Source organism: Fomitopsis serialis (assembly GCF_022376445.1).
Source record: "Fomitopsis serialis strain Sig1Antser10 chromosome Unknown B0H18scaffold_20, whole genome shotgun sequence".
NCBI lineage: Eukaryota > Fungi > Basidiomycota > Agaricomycetes > Polyporales > Fomitopsidaceae > Fomitopsis > Fomitopsis serialis.
Genome location: NW_025954980.1, coordinates 253,130 through 269,339, shown reverse-complemented (window position 1 = coordinate 269,339; position 16,210 = coordinate 253,130). Strand labels below are relative to the sequence as shown.

The following is a 16,210-nucleotide window of genomic DNA, read 5'->3' as shown; positions in this document are numbered from 1 at the left end:
TGAATTGGCTCGCGTGGTGCATGTGACTTGTATCAACTAGTACTTTTTTGGATACAGGACTTAAGGATCGAGAAAGAGCATCGTATTGGCGTACTCAGATTCATCCCCTCTACCCCCGAAGGCGGATGGGGAGGAGCCTGGGTAAAGGGGAATAAGATTACGGAGATTCAGGATCGGGCGGGGATGGAAAGTTTTGATGGGATGTGGCTGAGGTGTGGCGGGTGAGGACAGGGACACAAAGCACAGTTCGCGGTCTCGAAAATTCGTCCCCTCTACCCCCGAAGGCGGATGGGGAGGAGCCTGCCGGTCACCTATCTGTTATGTAGGCAACCGTGACATTTTCTCGTCGAGAATCAACTCAAGCACACACCTTGAGCTCATATGCTTACATCAAGTGTCATGACTGGGCCCTAATAGGCACAACCTTTTGGCGAAATGACGCATATTGCATTCGAGCGCGTTGTGGGGTCGCCGCGGACTTGGCGTGAATCCCCTAGCGTCCCTCCAGGGCCGAGCCTCGCAAAATGACTCGTCAAGTCGATGTCAAGTACGAAAATTTGCACGACCGGGGCTTTGAGCTGGTTTGCGTTGCGAATAGGAGCAGGTACGAGCAATATTTGTAAGTTATCAAGACTGCGCTCCTGACATTAGCCAGGGCACAATGGCAAGCTGTACCTGGCATATCCGAGTCGGATGTTCGGACTACGCGCCATACTGGTGCGTTGTGCCCGCGCCCATGGCCGCCACCGCGGTGAATACTATGCATATGCGCTGAGACGCGTAGATCGCCCCAGCCAAGTTCTCCTGAAGTTCTCGCTCATGCCGCAGAGAAAACTGCAGGGGTGGAGAGTGGCCCGGATAACGACGGATCATGATCGGGGCGCACGAACAGATCGTCCGGCGCCTGCCAAGCGCACGGCACCGCTGCCATCAATGTGCGAGGCGCCCAGCCCCGACGCCTGTCTCACCCCGCCTCGCTCTGCGGGGTGCGACGCGGGGGCCCGCACCGCCCGCGCCTATGCCCGGTCTGTGCCCCAAACTCGTCCACCGCAGCTCTGCGTCCCTGGGCCACAGCCGATCAAACACCATGCGAAGACACCGCGCACCACAGAGGAGTGTCAGGCGACGACATAGGGTCGCCGGCGACACCTCGAAACGGGACACCGTACGTACATCGCTCATCCCCCGACAATGGACGCGCTTGGCGGCCCGACGCTGCCGAGCGCAGTTGGAGCCTTCCACCTGTGGAGGCTCCGCAGGTCGCCCTGGCGAGCAGGTGATCAAGACTTCTGGATCCAGGGTAATGTCAAGTTCCCGGGTTCTTCCCATTCCGCTGCGCGCTATGCACCGGCCGCATCAGGCCATCCAACCCCGTATATAACAGCGCCATTTCGGAAGCGGCCCTGCGCGTTCTGCTCGCCGCTCGTCCCGCAACTTGCACATTTGCCCGCCATGTTCAAGTTCAACACCTTCTCCGAGACAAAGGGCCGGAAATTGTACTATACGATCAACCTGGTGGCAGGCCTCGCCATCTTCTTGTGAGTGGAGCGTTCCGGTCATGCTTGCATGTCCCGAGACTCAATGCCCGCCTTGGCACACAGTTTCGGGTATGACCAAGGAATGATGTCCGGTACGAATTTTGCTTGTGCGCAGAGAACGCCAACTCACGTCGTGTCAGGTGTGAATACATCGCCCGACTATGTGCGCACGATGAAGCTTGGGTACTCGACGTACGTGACCCCGTGCTGCAGTAGGATCTTGCCTGAAAACTGGCGATATGCAGATACGAAGGTCCTTCAGAGGGATATGTCGCTACAATCACAGAACCAACGCGAGAAGGTGGTATTGTTAGCATCTACTACTTGGGCACCCTCATCGGAGCCCTCATGGGCGGTGTCCTCGGTGACCGGTGAATCCATATCGCTAAAGCTCTGTGCGAGCAGAAGTTGACCTCTCGTCCAACAGGATCGGACGTATCAAGACCATGCTTGTGGTGAGTTCAGCCCTGCCGTCCTTGGTGTCAGTCTGGAACTCACACGCTCAACGGATCTCAGGGAAGTCTGTGGGTTCTCATCGGCGCTACGCTGCAATGCTCCGCGCAGAACATCTCATGGTGGGTCCGCTAGTGGGAAACCCTCCAGAGGGCGCTACTGATAGGTCCCCCCTTTCAGGATGTTGTGCGCTCGTGTGATCAACGGCATCGGCACAGGGTACCTGAATGCGATCGTACCGGTCTGGAGCGCGGAGGTCGCCTCACATACGTCTCGAGGCGCCTTCATCGCGAGCGAATTCACGCTGAACATCTTCGGAGTAGTCGTCGCCTACTGGCTCGAGTTCGGCCTGGGCTACGTCGGCGACGGCACTACGCAAGTTCGATGGAGGGTATGTGAACTGACTTGCGAGACGATCCTCGTTCTGACCAGACCTGTATAGTTCCCCATTGCGTTCCAGATCCTGCCCGTTCTGGCCTTCATGGTAAGTTGCAGTGATCGTCACGTAGGCGCGTGACCGACACTGAGCGCATCGCGAATCCCCAGGTGCTCGTGCCGTCCATGCCGGAGAGTCCCCGCTGGCTGCTGAAGATGGGGCGCACTGAAGAGGCCCGGGTCATCCTCGCGCGGCTCCGCTCGGAGGACGGCAACCTCGAGAACGCGCGCGTGACCGCGGAGTACGAGGAGATCCAGGTCGCGGTGCAGCTCGAGAAGGAGCACGCCGCCGGCAACACGTACTTCGCGATGTTCTTCGGGCTGCACGACAGCGACCTGCACGTCGCGCGCCGCGTCCAGCTGTCGATATGGCTGCAGATTGTGCAGGAGTGAGTGTCCCCGGCCGGTTTCCATGCCCCACTCACCCTGACTGACGTCGCCTTCCTCAGGTGGGTCGGTATTGCGGCGGTCACGGTCTACGCCTCAACCATATTCTCGCAAGCCGGCTACTCAGCTCGCAAAGCCCAGTGGTTGTCCGGTCTCAACGACGTACGACATCCCGCCTTCCCATTGAATGTATCACATGCTTACGACTCGCGTCCCGTTTAGGTCACGTACATGCTGAGCACGCTCCTGGCCGTCGTGACGATCGACCGACTCGGCCGCCGGGTCGGCCTCTGGTGGGGCGCGGTCGCGCAGGGCGTCTCGCTCTTCCTCGCGGGCGGCTTCAGCGCGCTGCTCAAGAGCAACCCGGACAGGGCCGCGCAGTACGGCGGCGCCGCGGCGTTCTTCGTGTTCACGTACACCGCGACGTTCGGCGCGACGTGGCTCACGATCCCGTGGGTGTACCCGACGGAGACGTTCCCGCTGTACGTCCGTGCGAAGGGCAACGCGTGGGGCGTCGTCGGGTGGTCCATCGGTGCGTCGCGCGTGCCTGCTACTATGGTGTGGCATGAGCTCAGATAGGTGGATGTGTACAGGGAACGGATGGCTCACGCTCCTCAACCCGGTCATGTTCAACGCGATCCAGGAGAAGACGCTCTACATCTTCGGCGCGGTCAACTTCCTCGCGATCCCGATGGTCTGGGCGTTCTACCCCGAGACGGCGAACCGCACGCTCGAGGAGATGGACCACCTGTTCATGAGCAAGAGTCCGCTCGTGTGGCACGAGGAGGCGTACTTCCAGAAGTGGAAGGCGGGCGAGCTCGAGGACCGCGAGAAGACGCCGCCCGTGGCGCAGCCGGACCTGGACGACGTGAAGGTCGACGAGCAGAAGCAGGAGAAGGCATGAGCCGCACGAGGGTGACGCCGCTTGAGTTACGACCGCTACGTTTGTTTGTACACCACGCATCTACTGTTCGTCAGGTTATTAGGGCACGACTATATTTCTGTTCTTGTCACCGTCAGCCTACGCCTGAGCTGGTCAACACACGTCCCGTGTACTTCTAGCATTCGGCGCTCCCAAACTTGGTGAGATGTTGGGTTGGATAACGATAACTTCATAGCCAAGGATACATCGTGATAGATTACAGAAAGCGACATACGTACAGCACGATAGACAGTGTCTCTTGATATCACGTAGCATTACAACGGTCTACAGTAAGTGAGCAGCGGGTAGCATGTCAGCGATCGTTTCTACCCAGAACATAACGTAGAAGATGCACGCACCTTATACAAACACGCTCACAGAACTACAGAAACACTCCCTCGAATCAGTCCATGAGCTTCGGGACGACGTTGATGAGCTGGTCCAGATTGATGAACTGCACCCAGCTCTCGATGTCCTTCCGCTCCTTCTGCCAGATGAACTTCGTGTTCTGCGACCCGCGGAAGAAGCGATGGCGCACTGGTACTTCTCCTCGACGGCGACCTCGCCGCGCGTGCCGCCGATGTCGCTCGTCCACACGCGGAACTCCCAGCCGAGCAGTGGCACGTTGTCCCCCGTCACGGTCTGCCGCGGCACGTTGAACTCGAGCCGCGCCCAGTCGAAGCCCATCGGCTGCCCGATCGCTTTGATGTACGCTTGCTTGAGCGCGAGTAGGAGGCAGAGCCGGCGCAAGACGACTTCATCGCCGTCTTCTGGCTTGATGAACGTCATTTCGAGGGGGTGAGCTGCAGATACTAGTGTTAGTCGGGGCAGGGCTCCGGACACGCCCCACGCACCTTGTGATAGAAAGACTCTGCATAAACATTGACGGAAATATCTGGTGGGGAGACCGCGAGTTGCTTGATGCCGATCCCCACGTTGATGACATCTCTTTGCCGGCCTTGGGTCATGACCATACCGATGAGGTTGCTGTCGTACGCGAGGTGGTAGCCGATCATCGCCCGTAGACGGCCCGTTGGGTTCATGGCATTGTCGATGTCCTGCAAACGGGTGCATCAGATCATAGCTCAAATGGCGAACCCATTCCAAAAGTGAGACTCGTGTTGGACGAACGTCTCTGTTTCCATGCGCGCTGCAATGCAGGTTCAAGACAGGACATGTCAAGGTCAGGAAGCGCGCCATATGAGCGTTGGCGAAGGGACCAGTGCCTCCACGCCGTAGCACGCGTGAACAGGCCACAAACGGATACACGTCTCCATGGCCACTTCACTTTTGCAATTCTCTATCAGACGTGCGATTGGATGAGGCATTCGCGATGCATACGTTGAGCCAGACTACGCTTCTTGGGCCACAGATAGGGTCAATATGTTGATAATCAATTCGCACCTGTTCTATGTAGTGCTTCCCATTATCGCTGACCATGTCTTTCCACCTTGACCTAGGTACTCTTCGGTGCCGCATCATTAGCAATGGGAGCATATGCGCAATCATTTGCCCTGAGAGCGACAATCAGAACGCGTCACCCAAAAAATCAGCAGAGTCACTCACGCGATGTATCGAGTTGTTCCCGTGCATGCGCCACATTCGCATGAGGGACGCATGTACGCGTCGTATGGTAGCACTGGTCATACTCCTGTGTTCATAAGAGGATGAATCAGTGAAGTCTGTTGGAAGGCCACCACCGAGTTCGGACATACCTCAACTGTCATCTCTCGATTGAGAAAGAGCATCCACACAAGAAGAGGGCACTCCAATGACATGATGTATCAACGAACCGGGCTACCGGCCGGGAGAGCAGGCGGGGAAAGCAATGATCGGTCACGGTCAGGAGGGAGATACACACGTTCATTTATACTCACTCGTGGACAATTAAGTTTCAGTGTGGTCCAAGCAACCTCGATCGTTGCGACGACCCAAATAAGACAGCTTTTGTCAAAGCTGTGGTGACGATGTCGCGGTATTGTCACAGCCTGGTACTGGTGTGCTGCCGAATCCGCGCAGGTTCGTTCTTGTCCTTGCCGACGCCACAGCTACCTGCCTAATCCGTACGACCTGACAAAGCAGCCATTTTGGGAACATCATATTTGCTGTTACAGTTCCGCCCTTAAGCATGCCCTCACAATCACACATCTGAGAGTATTCCGAACACACGTATGGCGGGTTTCCCTTAGGAGGCTCCTGGCCGCACCCATTCAGGCGCCGAATTGTACCACGAATGCTTTGCCGCGTCCAACGAAGCACTCCGGCGCCTATAATGACTGGTGGAGACAACGCCGGCGACCATCCTTATCCTGCTAAATACTAGCAGCTTTCTTAACATTCACGCCATCTTCACGATCTAACCAGGAATCATGCGGACATTGGTATAGCTTGTTGAGCACGACACTTGAGTGATATGTGGTCACCATGATTGTAGGCAACTTTCGCTTGGACCATTTGGACGAGCGCGCCGATGATTAGTTCTCAAGCTCTCGATTTTCAATGTGAGCCCTCGACCTTGCATTACACGGCAACCAGGCGCGATACATACTGCAGATCGGAACCACCTCAACAGAAAGTGTAAATGTACAGAGTATCCTACACCTCTTCTTGAGCCTCGTCCAGCGGGAACCATTTGTCCCTCTTAGTCTGAGGCTGCGACACTGATGACGACTCCTGTAACAAGTTTGGTTTTACCAGATGCTGATCTTCAGTAAATAGCGTCGCCTCTTGCATAGAGGTAGACAGCTCGTCGATCGACATCCGGCGTGGGCCCGTTTGTCCCTCCAGAGCTCGCCGAATACTCTCTCGCGAGTTGAGGCTGCGTGCGTAGTAAGGGTCAGTCACTGCACTTCCGATTGCTGGAAGAAGCCGCGTACAGGCAAAGGAGGGAACACGGGTATACTATGCATAATATCCGCATGACGTCAGTTCGTCCATTTCGATCATATGGTTCGTTGACTTACGTCGGACCAAGATAAACTCAACAGCACCGAAGATGAGGCCGGGGCAGGTCAACCACTGGAGCCAGTTAGCAATTGAATCAAACCAAAATCATGCAGACCCACCGTGATCAGGCACACGATAGCGAACACCCTGTCATGCAAATCTTCAACGGAGAAGCTCATGTCTGAGGTGCCAGAGTAGACATACGTGACAAGGATGTCTAAAATAGTGGTATAACTCAGGTGTGATTCGAGTAGCTTCACCAGTGTGCTCACATGTATTGAATGTATAGATGATGAGTATTTTGATAGCTTTGTTTGACCTGCAGCGAGCGTCAGTTCCCAAGCTGGTGTAACAGGACTTTACGCAACACCTCTGAGACAACGTTCGTCGGATCTCAAGGAAATATATGTTCGCGGCAGCTATGACCAGATCACAAGCGATGTTCGCCGATAAGCCACAGCCTATAGTTGCCTAAGATGCGTGACGGCGATGATGCTTCTATACGAGACCGCAGTTGTAGACGCACCCTCGCTCCATTCTTCATGGAACCGACGTAATGATCCTCGAAGCTGGTGGAGAAAGGTCACACCGGCCGCGATATAATGCAGTACAAAGTACATGTAGGCTCACCCGATGATGGTGTATGCTATGGCGTGAATCGTTGTCAATGAACAGAAGCGATATCATGGGCGAACGTCTGGGCTTACCAATCAAAGACGCTGTCGAGAAGGCAGGAGATCCATCAAGAAATCACCAGCTATGTGAAGGCCATAAATCATTACCTAGTTGAAATAGTGCCAGGACACACTGCGGGGTGCTGTGAACGGAGTCCCTACCTGTCGTAGCACATCGACTCACGATTGCACCCGGAATCTGTATCCTTCTCTCGCTTACTGTGCTGCGTCAGCGAAACATGTGGCCAAACGGAGGAAGGCACGTACACCCGTATATTCGGTAGGCAAAGAAGCTATCGGAGGGTGAGACGATGACAGCATGTGTCGGGAGAGCTGCTCACAGCTGCACAAGAAATCCCGCCAAAGCCTTTCCCCGTAGGTTAGCTCGTGGTCGTATATGCGAGCTCCAGGGCGATTTGCGGTACTCACTCCAACGCCGACCTGGACCGACAAGCTCCTATGGCAGCTCTGAGTAACTATCCCGTTGTAGATCCCCAATGTCCTGCACTGACCAGACGTCATTTTCCAGCGCAATGTAGTCGCCGAAATTTGTCACGGTATAGTGATAGTAAGAGATTGTCAACAAAATAACATGGAAGGTGTCCACAACGCTGAATGAGAGTGGCGGTTGCACGCTTCTGTTATTCTTCATGTTACAACACGTTCTACGCCTTGTACTCACAAGATAATAGCAACCTGTGAGCGAAAGAGATGAGAGACATGAATTTGAAACCCAAGCGTACGGAAAGATCACCAGTGCTTTCAGACCACGACCGTCCCCCTTCGAATACCGAGTGTAGTAAAGGTATGTCTGAAGACAAGTTACTCCGTACAAACTGATTGACTATCGTCAGCGCGAAAGCTCGTAGGATTCGCCTTGCTGCTCACACGGTAGATAGAAGCAGCCCAATCAGGATGGCCCCGAGGTAATCGTCCAGCGGTATCAAGGAAGGCATGCCCAGCACATCAGTAGGAAAAAGACGAAGGCGCGCTACGAGCGACAGGCCACGACGATCCTTATATCGACGCTCGGCGTCAGTTCTGTCGCATGAGAGCCAAAGACGCACCGGGGTAGACTTCGAATTCAGGGACCTCCATCACTTCGTATCAAGGGACTGGATAGGACTCCGGCTAAGAACACTAGCACATACGTCGGGTGAGAGATTGGACGCTTCTCTCCGACGTGATATGGTGCACACAGACTGTGTCATATGTTGCGCGTCGGAACATCACTCACAGCATTCACGGGTCTATCGAGCTCTCTATGTGCGAAAGACGACACCATATGGCGATACCTTACGCGGTTTAGTCGATGTCGTGCGGTTCAATGACAATCCACACTTGATCCACACGTAAGTAACGGAGTCGAAAGGCGTGGGTAAGTCGCCTCGCACGTTGACTTATCGTCACTCACTTGGCCGTAATTTGTCAAGGCGACTCTCCCTGACAACGCAGTGCACGTCACGAGGAGCGCGATATGTTGGATAGCGCATCAGTACGGATTCAACATCTGTGCATGCATACAGAGTACATGGACTCAAAGTGTCAAGGCAGCGCGACCTGAAGCAGCCGACCTACGCAAGCCACTACTCAAGTACTCACATCTCGTCTTTCGGCAAAGCAACTCCTTGCAGTTCGAGTCTAAGTTTACTTATGTACCGGCTATGGCAGCGTACATGAGGCCACTGACGGTCACACGATTCGAATGAGTGAAGAAAAGCACTAAATACGGAATACCAATAGAACTTACTGCGCACGACCGAAGTTGCCAGCTTCCTCCTCTGCATGGTTCTGTGGTCATTGTATGTAGTGCAGGTCGGTGAGAGTCCAGATGGAGAATAATAGGTCCTAGGGGGGCAGTTGCCACGGCCATGGAGTAAGTCGCTATCATGAGGGACCTATCATACCAGGAGACGACTCACAGCTTATTGAACTGCGTTGGCAATGCCGCGGCGCCCTCACGCGCGTTCCTCACGGTCCCTCAGGAACTAGACCCAACGACAGACCATTACGTGCTGCAGTTTACGCTCCGAATTTACGCTTTCATCAGTGTGAGCACCCACGAGTCGGCTCCCAGTCACCGTCGTCGGTGCACGGCGAGAACCTACAGTCGAGTTCATGAGCATAACCCATGGACTCCGTCCGTCATCACTGGGCTGAGCTGTACATGTTGAAGACCGTCCTCCCCTCCCTCCGTCAAAGAGGTCTTCTTCAGGGTCTGCCTAGGGGAGACTAGTACATGTTGGCAATGGCTGCGGCGGTGCCAACGACCTACCGCAACAGTCTACACCCCCGGGCCTGCGCCATGAATATAAGTAAGTGACTCATGCGAAGGTACCCAATGAGTCGACTCACAATTCTCCTGAGTCTAAGGCAGCTGCCAGTCAGTGGCGGCGTTCTGTACGAGGCCGCGATGCTCTTGCCAGTGGCAGAGTCGTATCGGTTACCATAAATGGTAATCGCTCATGTATTCGAGCGTCCCGACTCGGAGGCGTCACGGCTGTTCAAACGTTCAACGTTGTCAACGTTCAGTGATCAAACTGGACCCAGAACCATTCACGTTTAACTCGCGCTCGATACACACTGTCACTCCGTTCAGGAACCCCTATCCAACGCCGGTCTGACTAACTATACAGAACGTTGCTGCCGCCGGACTTCACTCATCAATGTAAGTTCAACTTTAGTATTCAGCCTGGAGATCATCTAGCGACACGGTATACTCAGCACCTCACATGCGCGTTTCTCTTTGACCTGCTGCTGGAACCTGGAGATGCCAGATTGTTCAAGTCAACTGTGTCCACTGCACAGAATGGGAACGTCGCTTCCCGACCACCCGGCGTCTCGACACTCACGATTTTGTGACATGCCCGAGATCGTAACACACAGGAACAAGCTTTAATTGGCACACGGACTGACCCGGACGCCAACTACGGATATTGGCTATTCGTGACCCATGTAGCGTCAGTACAGCTCGGTCGCGAAAGCTGCGAGCTGCGACCAGCCTAGTGGTGGAAGCGGGACGCCCTCTTGTATCCTCTTGTGCCCGCAGCCTCACCAAGCTCAGCATCATGCCACCGGAAGAAAGAACCAAAGCAGATATGGCGACAGCGAGGGCACGTACGACCCTTGACATCGAGCAAGTGTGCTACTTCTTGTATGGTAAGTACCTCCCTGGATCTCCGTGACTACCAGATACTCACTATTTCTCATAGGTGGCAAAGTAAATTGGGATGTACGCACTCGTTTACTGAAAGTTGTATCTGAAGACCCGGTTTTCGACAAGTCAGACCGGTATGCAGAATGAGAAGAGACGAGTTGACTCAATGACAACTGACGAGCAGGCCATTCATGACACGCAAGGACCGGTACAAACGGGCTATAAGAATGACCAACAGGATCTACGAGCTTCAAGACATCTTTGGATGGTCCAACGCAGAGACAACAGAGGCACTCGACCTAATAGACGAAGAGCTGCCCATTCACCTGAGTTCCGCTAGTGAGTACTGCAGTCTGTCGATGGTACGGGTATTGACTCGAATCCGTAAGCATTTGATCCTGTCTTCATGGATCAATGTGGTCCCAACTTGCGCAAGAAGTACAGCGAACTAGTAATCAATCGAGGTATACAAGGGTGAGCACTGAGCGCGTGTATACCTTGGAGAGGCATGTCTGACTTGTAGCAAGTACATACCTGCAAACTGAGCTCGCGCATGGCTCGGACGTCGCCTCATTGGAAACGACGGCTACCTACTTTCCAGAGAAACAAGAGTTTGAGATACACTCGCCGACGCTGACGAGTACCAAGTGGTGGGCAGGCGCTGCAGGCCGAACAGCTACACACGGCGTCGTACAGGCGCAGTTGATACTTCCTGGCGGGAAGGCCATGGGTCCCCATTTGTTCCTCGTCCAACTGCGTTCTCTAGGTGAGATAATTCTGTCCATCCCTGCCGATAGTCAACCTCATCCACTATAGATGACCACAAGGCACTTCCAGGGATCATGATTGGTGATATCGGTAAGGGTAGCTTCCTGGAGTGGTTACGGTGTTATGTCAGTGCTGATCATGAATTGACAAGGCCCCAAGGCAATGGGAGGTTACGGAACAGTCGATAATGGGTTTGCGAGATTCGACCGAGTCCGGATTCCAGGAGAGAACATGCTCTCAGAGTACTCGCAAGTCACAGAAGACGGCCGTTATATCCGGCCGCCTCATGCCAAACTGAGTTATGCAGGGGTAAGTCAATGAACAGCTCTCCTGAAAATTTGCATTGACACATCCCACCATAGATGATGGTCGTACGCTCGCTGTAAGCATGAACATGATAGATCCGAGCCACTGTTCTGACAGTCAACCCTCTTCAAGCCTCGTGGGCAAGGGTGCATGGGTCATGGCGAAAGGTACTACATTCCAGTCAATGGGCAGCATCCGCTGACAAGTGAGTAGCGGCAACCGTATCTATCCGATACTGTATGGTTCGTCGACAAGGGAACCGAGGCGCAGATGGGCTCGAGCGGCAGGTCATAACTTACCCCGGGGTGTACTACCGACTGCTGCCAATTCTGTCCCACGCGTACATCTTCGTTATACTTGGTCGGAGCTTGGTGAATGCCTTCAGTCTCATTCCGCCTCATTGAAGCTCACTTGCCTTGCCTTCGCAGCTCGTGCAGATGGAGGTCATGAGCAAGCAGCTTGCAGTCGGGAATGTGTCCATGGTGTCGGAGATGCATCTGACATCGTGCGCGCTCAAGATCCTCGCAACGACCATGGGCGCTCAGGACGCGGAGACGGCGCGCCGAGCTATGGGAGGACACGGCTTCAGCGAGTTTGCCGCTATAGGGAGGTACTATGCTGACTTCCTACCTACCACGACGTGCGTGTTCCCATCGGCATCGTGTTGCGTCGCTGACGACAGTCCCATACACAGCTATGAAGGCGATAACTTCGTACTAGACCTACAGATAGTTCGCGGAGCGCTCAAAACCTACAAGACCCTGCAATCATCCGGATTCTCCGCCAATGCTGCGGCGAAGCTTCCTCCGTCCTCTGCTTACATGCGCTCGTTGCTTCCAGAGTTTGCGACGGAAGTCTCTGAGCCTGATTGGACCAGTCCGCGACAGGTGGTCGGTCTTCTCGAGAGGCGTGCCGCAGCGATGGTCAAGAACCGTGCGGACACAAAGGACGTTGATCCAAGCATGGACAATCGTGTCTCGAAGGCTGTGGTAGACGCTTACCTCGGTGCTCAAGTCCGTGGACTGGTCGAAAATCTACGGGACGTCCTTCCGTCCCGAGAAGCGAGTGTTGTTGGCAAGCTGTGTACTCTGGTACGTGCTGCTAGTCATATTATCAGTGAATAACTGCTTATGATCCGATCTAGACGCTGCTGGCGTTGGCCGAGTCTGGGTTGGTGGACATTCTATCTTTCGGATTGTTGCCACAGAAGGCTGGTGAAGACCCTTCAAAAGTTTTGCGCACGGCTATCGATCTTCTATGTATTGAGCTGCTTCCGGAGGCCATCGGCCTTACCGACGCCTTTGGGTTCACCGACTGGCAACTCGATAGGTGAGCAGTCTTCTGTTCGCGGTTTCACGACTCTGCCTGACTGCTCCGGATGAAGTGCGTTAGGAGTCTACAATGGCAGTGTCTACGAACAATTATGGACTCGTGCTCAGATGGAACCTCTTAATGCAGAAGAGCCTGTTTGTGGCTATGAGGTGCGCCAGGACTCTATCACGGAGTCTGTATCATCTGACATGTATAATCAGCAATATATCAAGCCTATGCTCCGCCGGGGTCGTCGATTATCTGCAACGCGGAAAGCAAAGTTATAGTTTGGAAAGTTGTTGGATGGGCGATGGCTGTGTTGCGACGTTGCGCTGATTGTCAGTACTTCTGCAACGCCTCTCTAAATCCTTTGCGAGTCTTCTTATACCCACAAAGCTCCATATATCTGACGCTGATCACGTCTCCTACTTAGGGCCATGAACACAGTACACGTACCGTCCATTGGGACCACATAATCGCCTCTGCGTTGAGAACTTGTCATGAAACATGACAATTGATCTTTAGCAGAGGTTCTCAATCCAATATGAAGGCCGCGTATTTTGGGTTTTAGTCTCGTGGTGCCGTGGTGTCATAGCGTGGCTATTGCATCTGTCCAAGTCCACTCAACTTCTCCCGGGCGCGTTGATACATAGATATAGCTCAGGCTCGTTGCCCAAGGAAGATCAAGGATAACTCGGTGCCTTCCGGATCTCGAGTCGAGAACGTATCATGTGGGTACGCGTGGCGCGGGCACAAGTGTCACTAGACGTGGGCTTCGCGTCGTACGATTGACACCTCACTCGAAGCACATTCAAACAAGCCAATGTGCATACGAGGCTCGATCAGTATGTACCAAAACTCTATGTGTTCTCTCTGGTTGCTCATGACCTGGGTTGAAGGCTTCTATCCAGCAGTGATCAATGCAACAGGTGATGCAATCTAGACTCTAGACTCGAACCATCCGAACTCTGCGACTGACGATTCAACAAAGACTTGAAGTTGCTATGTCAGGGCGTCCGTTTGATGAGAGCCTTCTGGATGCGCATACACTGTGGCAGGCTGCACTTTCATACAACCGGCGAAATGGTATCATCACATACACGCATGTGAACAGTGATTTTTAACACTTGTGACCCTGACAGCGGCCACCCTGTAGGCTGTGTATACCATACATCATAGGGCAGTGCGACCTTCACGTTCACTTCACACAATTCATATAATCGAAGCTGATTGGATTTGCATCATCTCAGTGGTTCATATATAGTGGCACTTATATAATAGCCTCGCTATCGTCAAATCGTGAAGGCACAAGCAGACATGTCACCACTACCAAGTATCGCCAACATACTTGGGCCTGCGTGTATAGGCATCATCGTATCAAGCATGTATGTGTCACGCTCTAAGTCCTTGCACGAAGGCTAATATGTACCAGCATATTCGGCATCAATTGCCTGCAGCTGTATTTTTATTACACCAAATATGCCAACGGAGACGGCGCGACACTCAAAATCTATGTACGAGAAATAACACCCGAGGATATACCGCTCACAACTAATGCCTCCTTCGAAGGTCTCTGCTCTCATGTATGACGCCAGCGTTATCACTGTCCCATGTCCCACACTAAAGTGCTGTTTGTTAGGGTGGTCGATACTCTGCACGTCTTACTGTTAGTGATATCATACTATCACTACACGGTGACGTATTTCGGGGACATATTTGCCCTGGCCTATGGTTACTGGTACGTGTCGCCTGGTGTTCGTGCTTGGCTTACAACGTGATTTACATACCTTGCAGGACATTGCTGGTACGACCGTGTGCAAGTGTCGCCATATACAGCTGACCATCCTTCAGGCTGAGGTCGCTGTCGGTGTGAGTGTAAAAGCAATGCTGATACCTGTATAAAGACTGTTGCCATCGTTGACCTGCTACTGCTTGAAGGGTTTGCTTGTCACTATGGTGCAACTGTACGGAATCTCACACCGCACTGATGTGTGATACAACTGACGAGTCGCTGCATCAGTTATTTCGCTTTCCGGGTTTACACCCGTGAGTTCGCAGTGTGTGCGCAGAAGAAACAATCATTGACGAAGTACTGGCACAGTATCCGGGAAATGTACTCTTCTACCTGTGGTTATAGTACGTACAAAGGCCGCCTCAGGCTGTGTGCAAGGCTGATGATCAACTCCTTGACCAGTCTATCTTGAGCATTTGTGGGCTCGGTAAGTCGGTCGTCATAGAATGCACAGCTCAATAGATATTGATGCTACGATAATCAGCACTTAGCATAGGTGCGTGTTGGGTTCCGTAATGGTCTACAGGGTCAATGCCATCCTGATTCCTCGGTTCCGCCAGTGTTCACCGTCGTTGGGTAATTCCACGTGTCAAAGCGCATGCTCGAGCACAACTAATTCGAGACTTAGACTCGAGATCCATCTTTTCGCTTCAGGCGAACGTCTGAAGGTGCATTTTCCTGAGGACTCTGGGAGTCGTTCGTTGTGTGACTGAACTTTCTCTGCAGCCATATAGTGCAGCGGGTCTCAGCGCCGAGCTAGCATGCGATGTACTCATCGCGGGCACCCTCATCTACTATCTACATGCGAAACGGACCGTCTTCCCTCGGTGAGTCGTGACTGTGACCTCGTTACACACTAACTTACGCGTGCGTCCACTTGTAGAACGAATCGTGCAATCAACCTTCTCATTATGTATGCGCTGAACACATGTCAGTGTTCTATGCTTGTATCACTGTAATAACACGCTCATTCAAAGCATCCCGGGTATAGGCTTGCTGACTACGTATGGAACCATCGCACTCGCAGTCGCGGCCATCATCGCTCACTGCCCTGTATGTACAGAATATTCACGATTATCGATTTGACACTGGTAAGTGCGCTCGATCTCTAGAAGTGCAGTTGTACTGATGAGAGTAGTTTCTGCTCTTCCCGGAAACCATGATATACACTGTGTTCTTTTTTGTGCTGATCCGCCGTGCGTCATGGCCCCTGCCGAGTCCTCATACGGACGCTGACCGTTTACCCTCAGTATACACCTGCTCTATGCTGTCTACGTGCGTACCAACCAAACCCTATACTACGGGGCCCAGGCTCACACGCGGGTTGTCTAGGCTCAACTCTCGCGAGAACGTGAGACATGCCCTGGGAACCCACGACACTGTCAACATTCTCCCGGCCAGGATCAAATTCGGGAGGTGTTGTCCCGAGGCTGACTCAGAGCTACTAGTATCTGCGGACACGGCGGCCACCAAGTGCACGCATACCGCGCAGACGGATTCGAACCCGTCGTGCGTCTAGAA

General features: G+C 53.5%; 5 protein-coding genes across 5 annotated transcripts; 3 read left to right on the top strand and 2 right to left on the bottom strand.

The window, feature by feature from the left end:
• Window positions 1-1,029: 1,029 nt before the first annotated feature.
• On the top strand, window positions 1,030-4,110 carry B0H18DRAFT_997111 (general substrate transporter). The gene is made up of 12 exons (XM_048045449.1): window positions 1,030-1,538; window positions 1,602-1,630; window positions 1,679-1,730; window positions 1,784-1,909; window positions 1,966-1,993; window positions 2,055-2,113; window positions 2,172-2,382; window positions 2,434-2,475; window positions 2,538-2,815; window positions 2,876-2,975; window positions 3,036-3,345; window positions 3,407-4,110. Exons 1-12 carry the CDS (start codon window positions 1,192-1,194, stop codon window positions 3,715-3,717), a joined length of 1,893 nt encoding a protein of 630 aa, XP_047895403.1. The 5' UTR covers window positions 1,030-1,191; the 3' UTR covers window positions 3,718-4,110.
• Window positions 4,111-4,138: 28 nt separating this feature from the next.
• On the bottom strand, window positions 4,139-5,741 carry B0H18DRAFT_1093944 (uncharacterized protein; the record flags this gene model as incomplete). Its single annotated transcript, XM_048032359.1, has 7 exons — window positions 5,613-5,741; window positions 5,451-5,532; window positions 5,302-5,386; window positions 5,140-5,249; window positions 4,586-4,793; window positions 4,291-4,538; window positions 4,139-4,243 (listed from the first exon to the last, which is right to left on the bottom strand). Exons 2-7 carry the CDS (start codon window positions 5,511-5,513, stop codon window positions 4,139-4,141), a joined length of 819 nt encoding a protein of 272 aa, XP_047895402.1. The 5' UTR covers window positions 5,514-5,532; window positions 5,613-5,741.
• Window positions 5,742-6,228: 487 nt separating this feature from the next.
• B0H18DRAFT_997092 (uncharacterized protein) lies at window positions 6,229-8,577 on the bottom strand. Its single transcript, XM_048045448.1, has 20 exons — window positions 8,423-8,577; window positions 8,244-8,371; window positions 8,110-8,191; window positions 8,038-8,051; window positions 7,868-7,966; window positions 7,785-7,812; window positions 7,697-7,722; window positions 7,623-7,648; window positions 7,540-7,574; window positions 7,464-7,488; window positions 7,389-7,400; window positions 7,312-7,327; window positions 7,208-7,250; window positions 7,052-7,152; window positions 6,954-7,000; window positions 6,886-6,898; window positions 6,801-6,828; window positions 6,699-6,753; window positions 6,612-6,636; window positions 6,229-6,553 (listed from the first exon to the last, which is right to left on the bottom strand). The coding sequence occupies exons 2-20, from the start codon at window positions 8,309-8,311 to the stop codon at window positions 6,331-6,333; spliced, it is 966 nt and encodes a 321-aa protein (XP_047895401.1). The 5' UTR covers window positions 8,312-8,371; window positions 8,423-8,577; the 3' UTR covers window positions 6,229-6,330.
• A 1,846-nt stretch (window positions 8,578-10,423) lies between these two features.
• B0H18DRAFT_874059 (acyl-CoA oxidase) lies at window positions 10,424-13,184 on the top strand (the record flags this gene model as incomplete). Its single annotated transcript, XM_048040331.1, has 15 exons — window positions 10,424-10,514; window positions 10,568-10,646; window positions 10,694-10,851; window positions 10,902-10,986; window positions 11,040-11,278; window positions 11,329-11,370; window positions 11,432-11,589; window positions 11,643-11,662; window positions 11,719-11,753; window positions 11,800-11,957; window positions 12,015-12,226; window positions 12,281-12,677; window positions 12,731-12,915; window positions 12,971-13,067; window positions 13,119-13,184. 15 exons carry the CDS (start codon window positions 10,424-10,426, stop codon window positions 13,182-13,184), a joined length of 2,022 nt encoding a protein of 673 aa, XP_047895400.1.
• A 593-nt stretch (window positions 13,185-13,777) lies between these two features.
• On the top strand, window positions 13,778-16,136 carry B0H18DRAFT_210339 (uncharacterized protein). Its single transcript, XM_048037134.1, has 20 exons — window positions 13,778-14,077; window positions 14,148-14,282; window positions 14,330-14,411; window positions 14,467-14,480; window positions 14,537-14,635; window positions 14,692-14,701; window positions 14,749-14,766; window positions 14,836-14,861; window positions 14,918-14,943; window positions 14,999-15,033; window positions 15,092-15,116; window positions 15,174-15,185; window positions 15,250-15,265; window positions 15,318-15,357; window positions 15,416-15,516; window positions 15,573-15,619; window positions 15,681-15,693; window positions 15,753-15,780; window positions 15,940-15,964; window positions 16,022-16,136. The coding sequence occupies exons 2-20, from the start codon at window positions 14,215-14,217 to the stop codon at window positions 16,042-16,044; spliced, it is 708 nt and encodes a 235-aa protein (XP_047895399.1). The 5' UTR covers window positions 13,778-14,077; window positions 14,148-14,214; the 3' UTR covers window positions 16,045-16,136.
• The last annotated feature ends 74 nt before the right edge of the window (window positions 16,137-16,210 follow it).

Bases quoted from the DNA above. Each gene is read 5' to 3' on its own strand.
- B0H18DRAFT_997092 (XM_048045448.1), bottom strand. From the start codon at position 8,311: ATGCCTTCCTTGATACCGCTGGACGATTACCTCGGGGCCATCCTGATT. The intron at 7,813-7,867 runs GTCAGTGCAGGA...GAGCTGCCATAG, and splicing joins GCGCTGGAAAATGACGTCTG to GAGCTTGTCGGTCCAGGTCG. The intron at 7,649-7,696 runs GTGAGCAGCTCT...ACCCTCCGATAG, and splicing joins GCGGGATTTCTTGTGCAGCT to CTTCTTTGCCTACCGAATAT.
- B0H18DRAFT_210339 (XM_048037134.1), top strand. From the start codon at position 14,215: ATGTCACCACTACCAAGTATCGCCAACATACTTGGGCCTGCGTGTATA. The intron at 15,034-15,091 runs GTACGTACAAAG...CTCCTTGACCAG, and splicing joins CTCTTCTACCTGTGGTTATA to TCTATCTTGAGCATTTGTGG. The intron at 15,781-15,939 runs GTAAGTGCGCTC...GTTTACCCTCAG, and splicing joins CGATTATCGATTTGACACTG to TATACACCTGCTCTATGCTG.
- B0H18DRAFT_997111 (XM_048045449.1), top strand. From the start codon at position 1,192: ATGGACGCGCTTGGCGGCCCGACGCTGCCGAGCGCAGTTGGAGCCTTC. The intron at 2,114-2,171 runs GTGGGTCCGCTA...CCCCCCTTTCAG, and splicing joins TCCGCGCAGAACATCTCATG to GATGTTGTGCGCTCGTGTGA. The intron at 2,976-3,035 runs GTACGACATCCC...CGTCCCGTTTAG, and splicing joins GGTTGTCCGGTCTCAACGAC to GTCACGTACATGCTGAGCAC.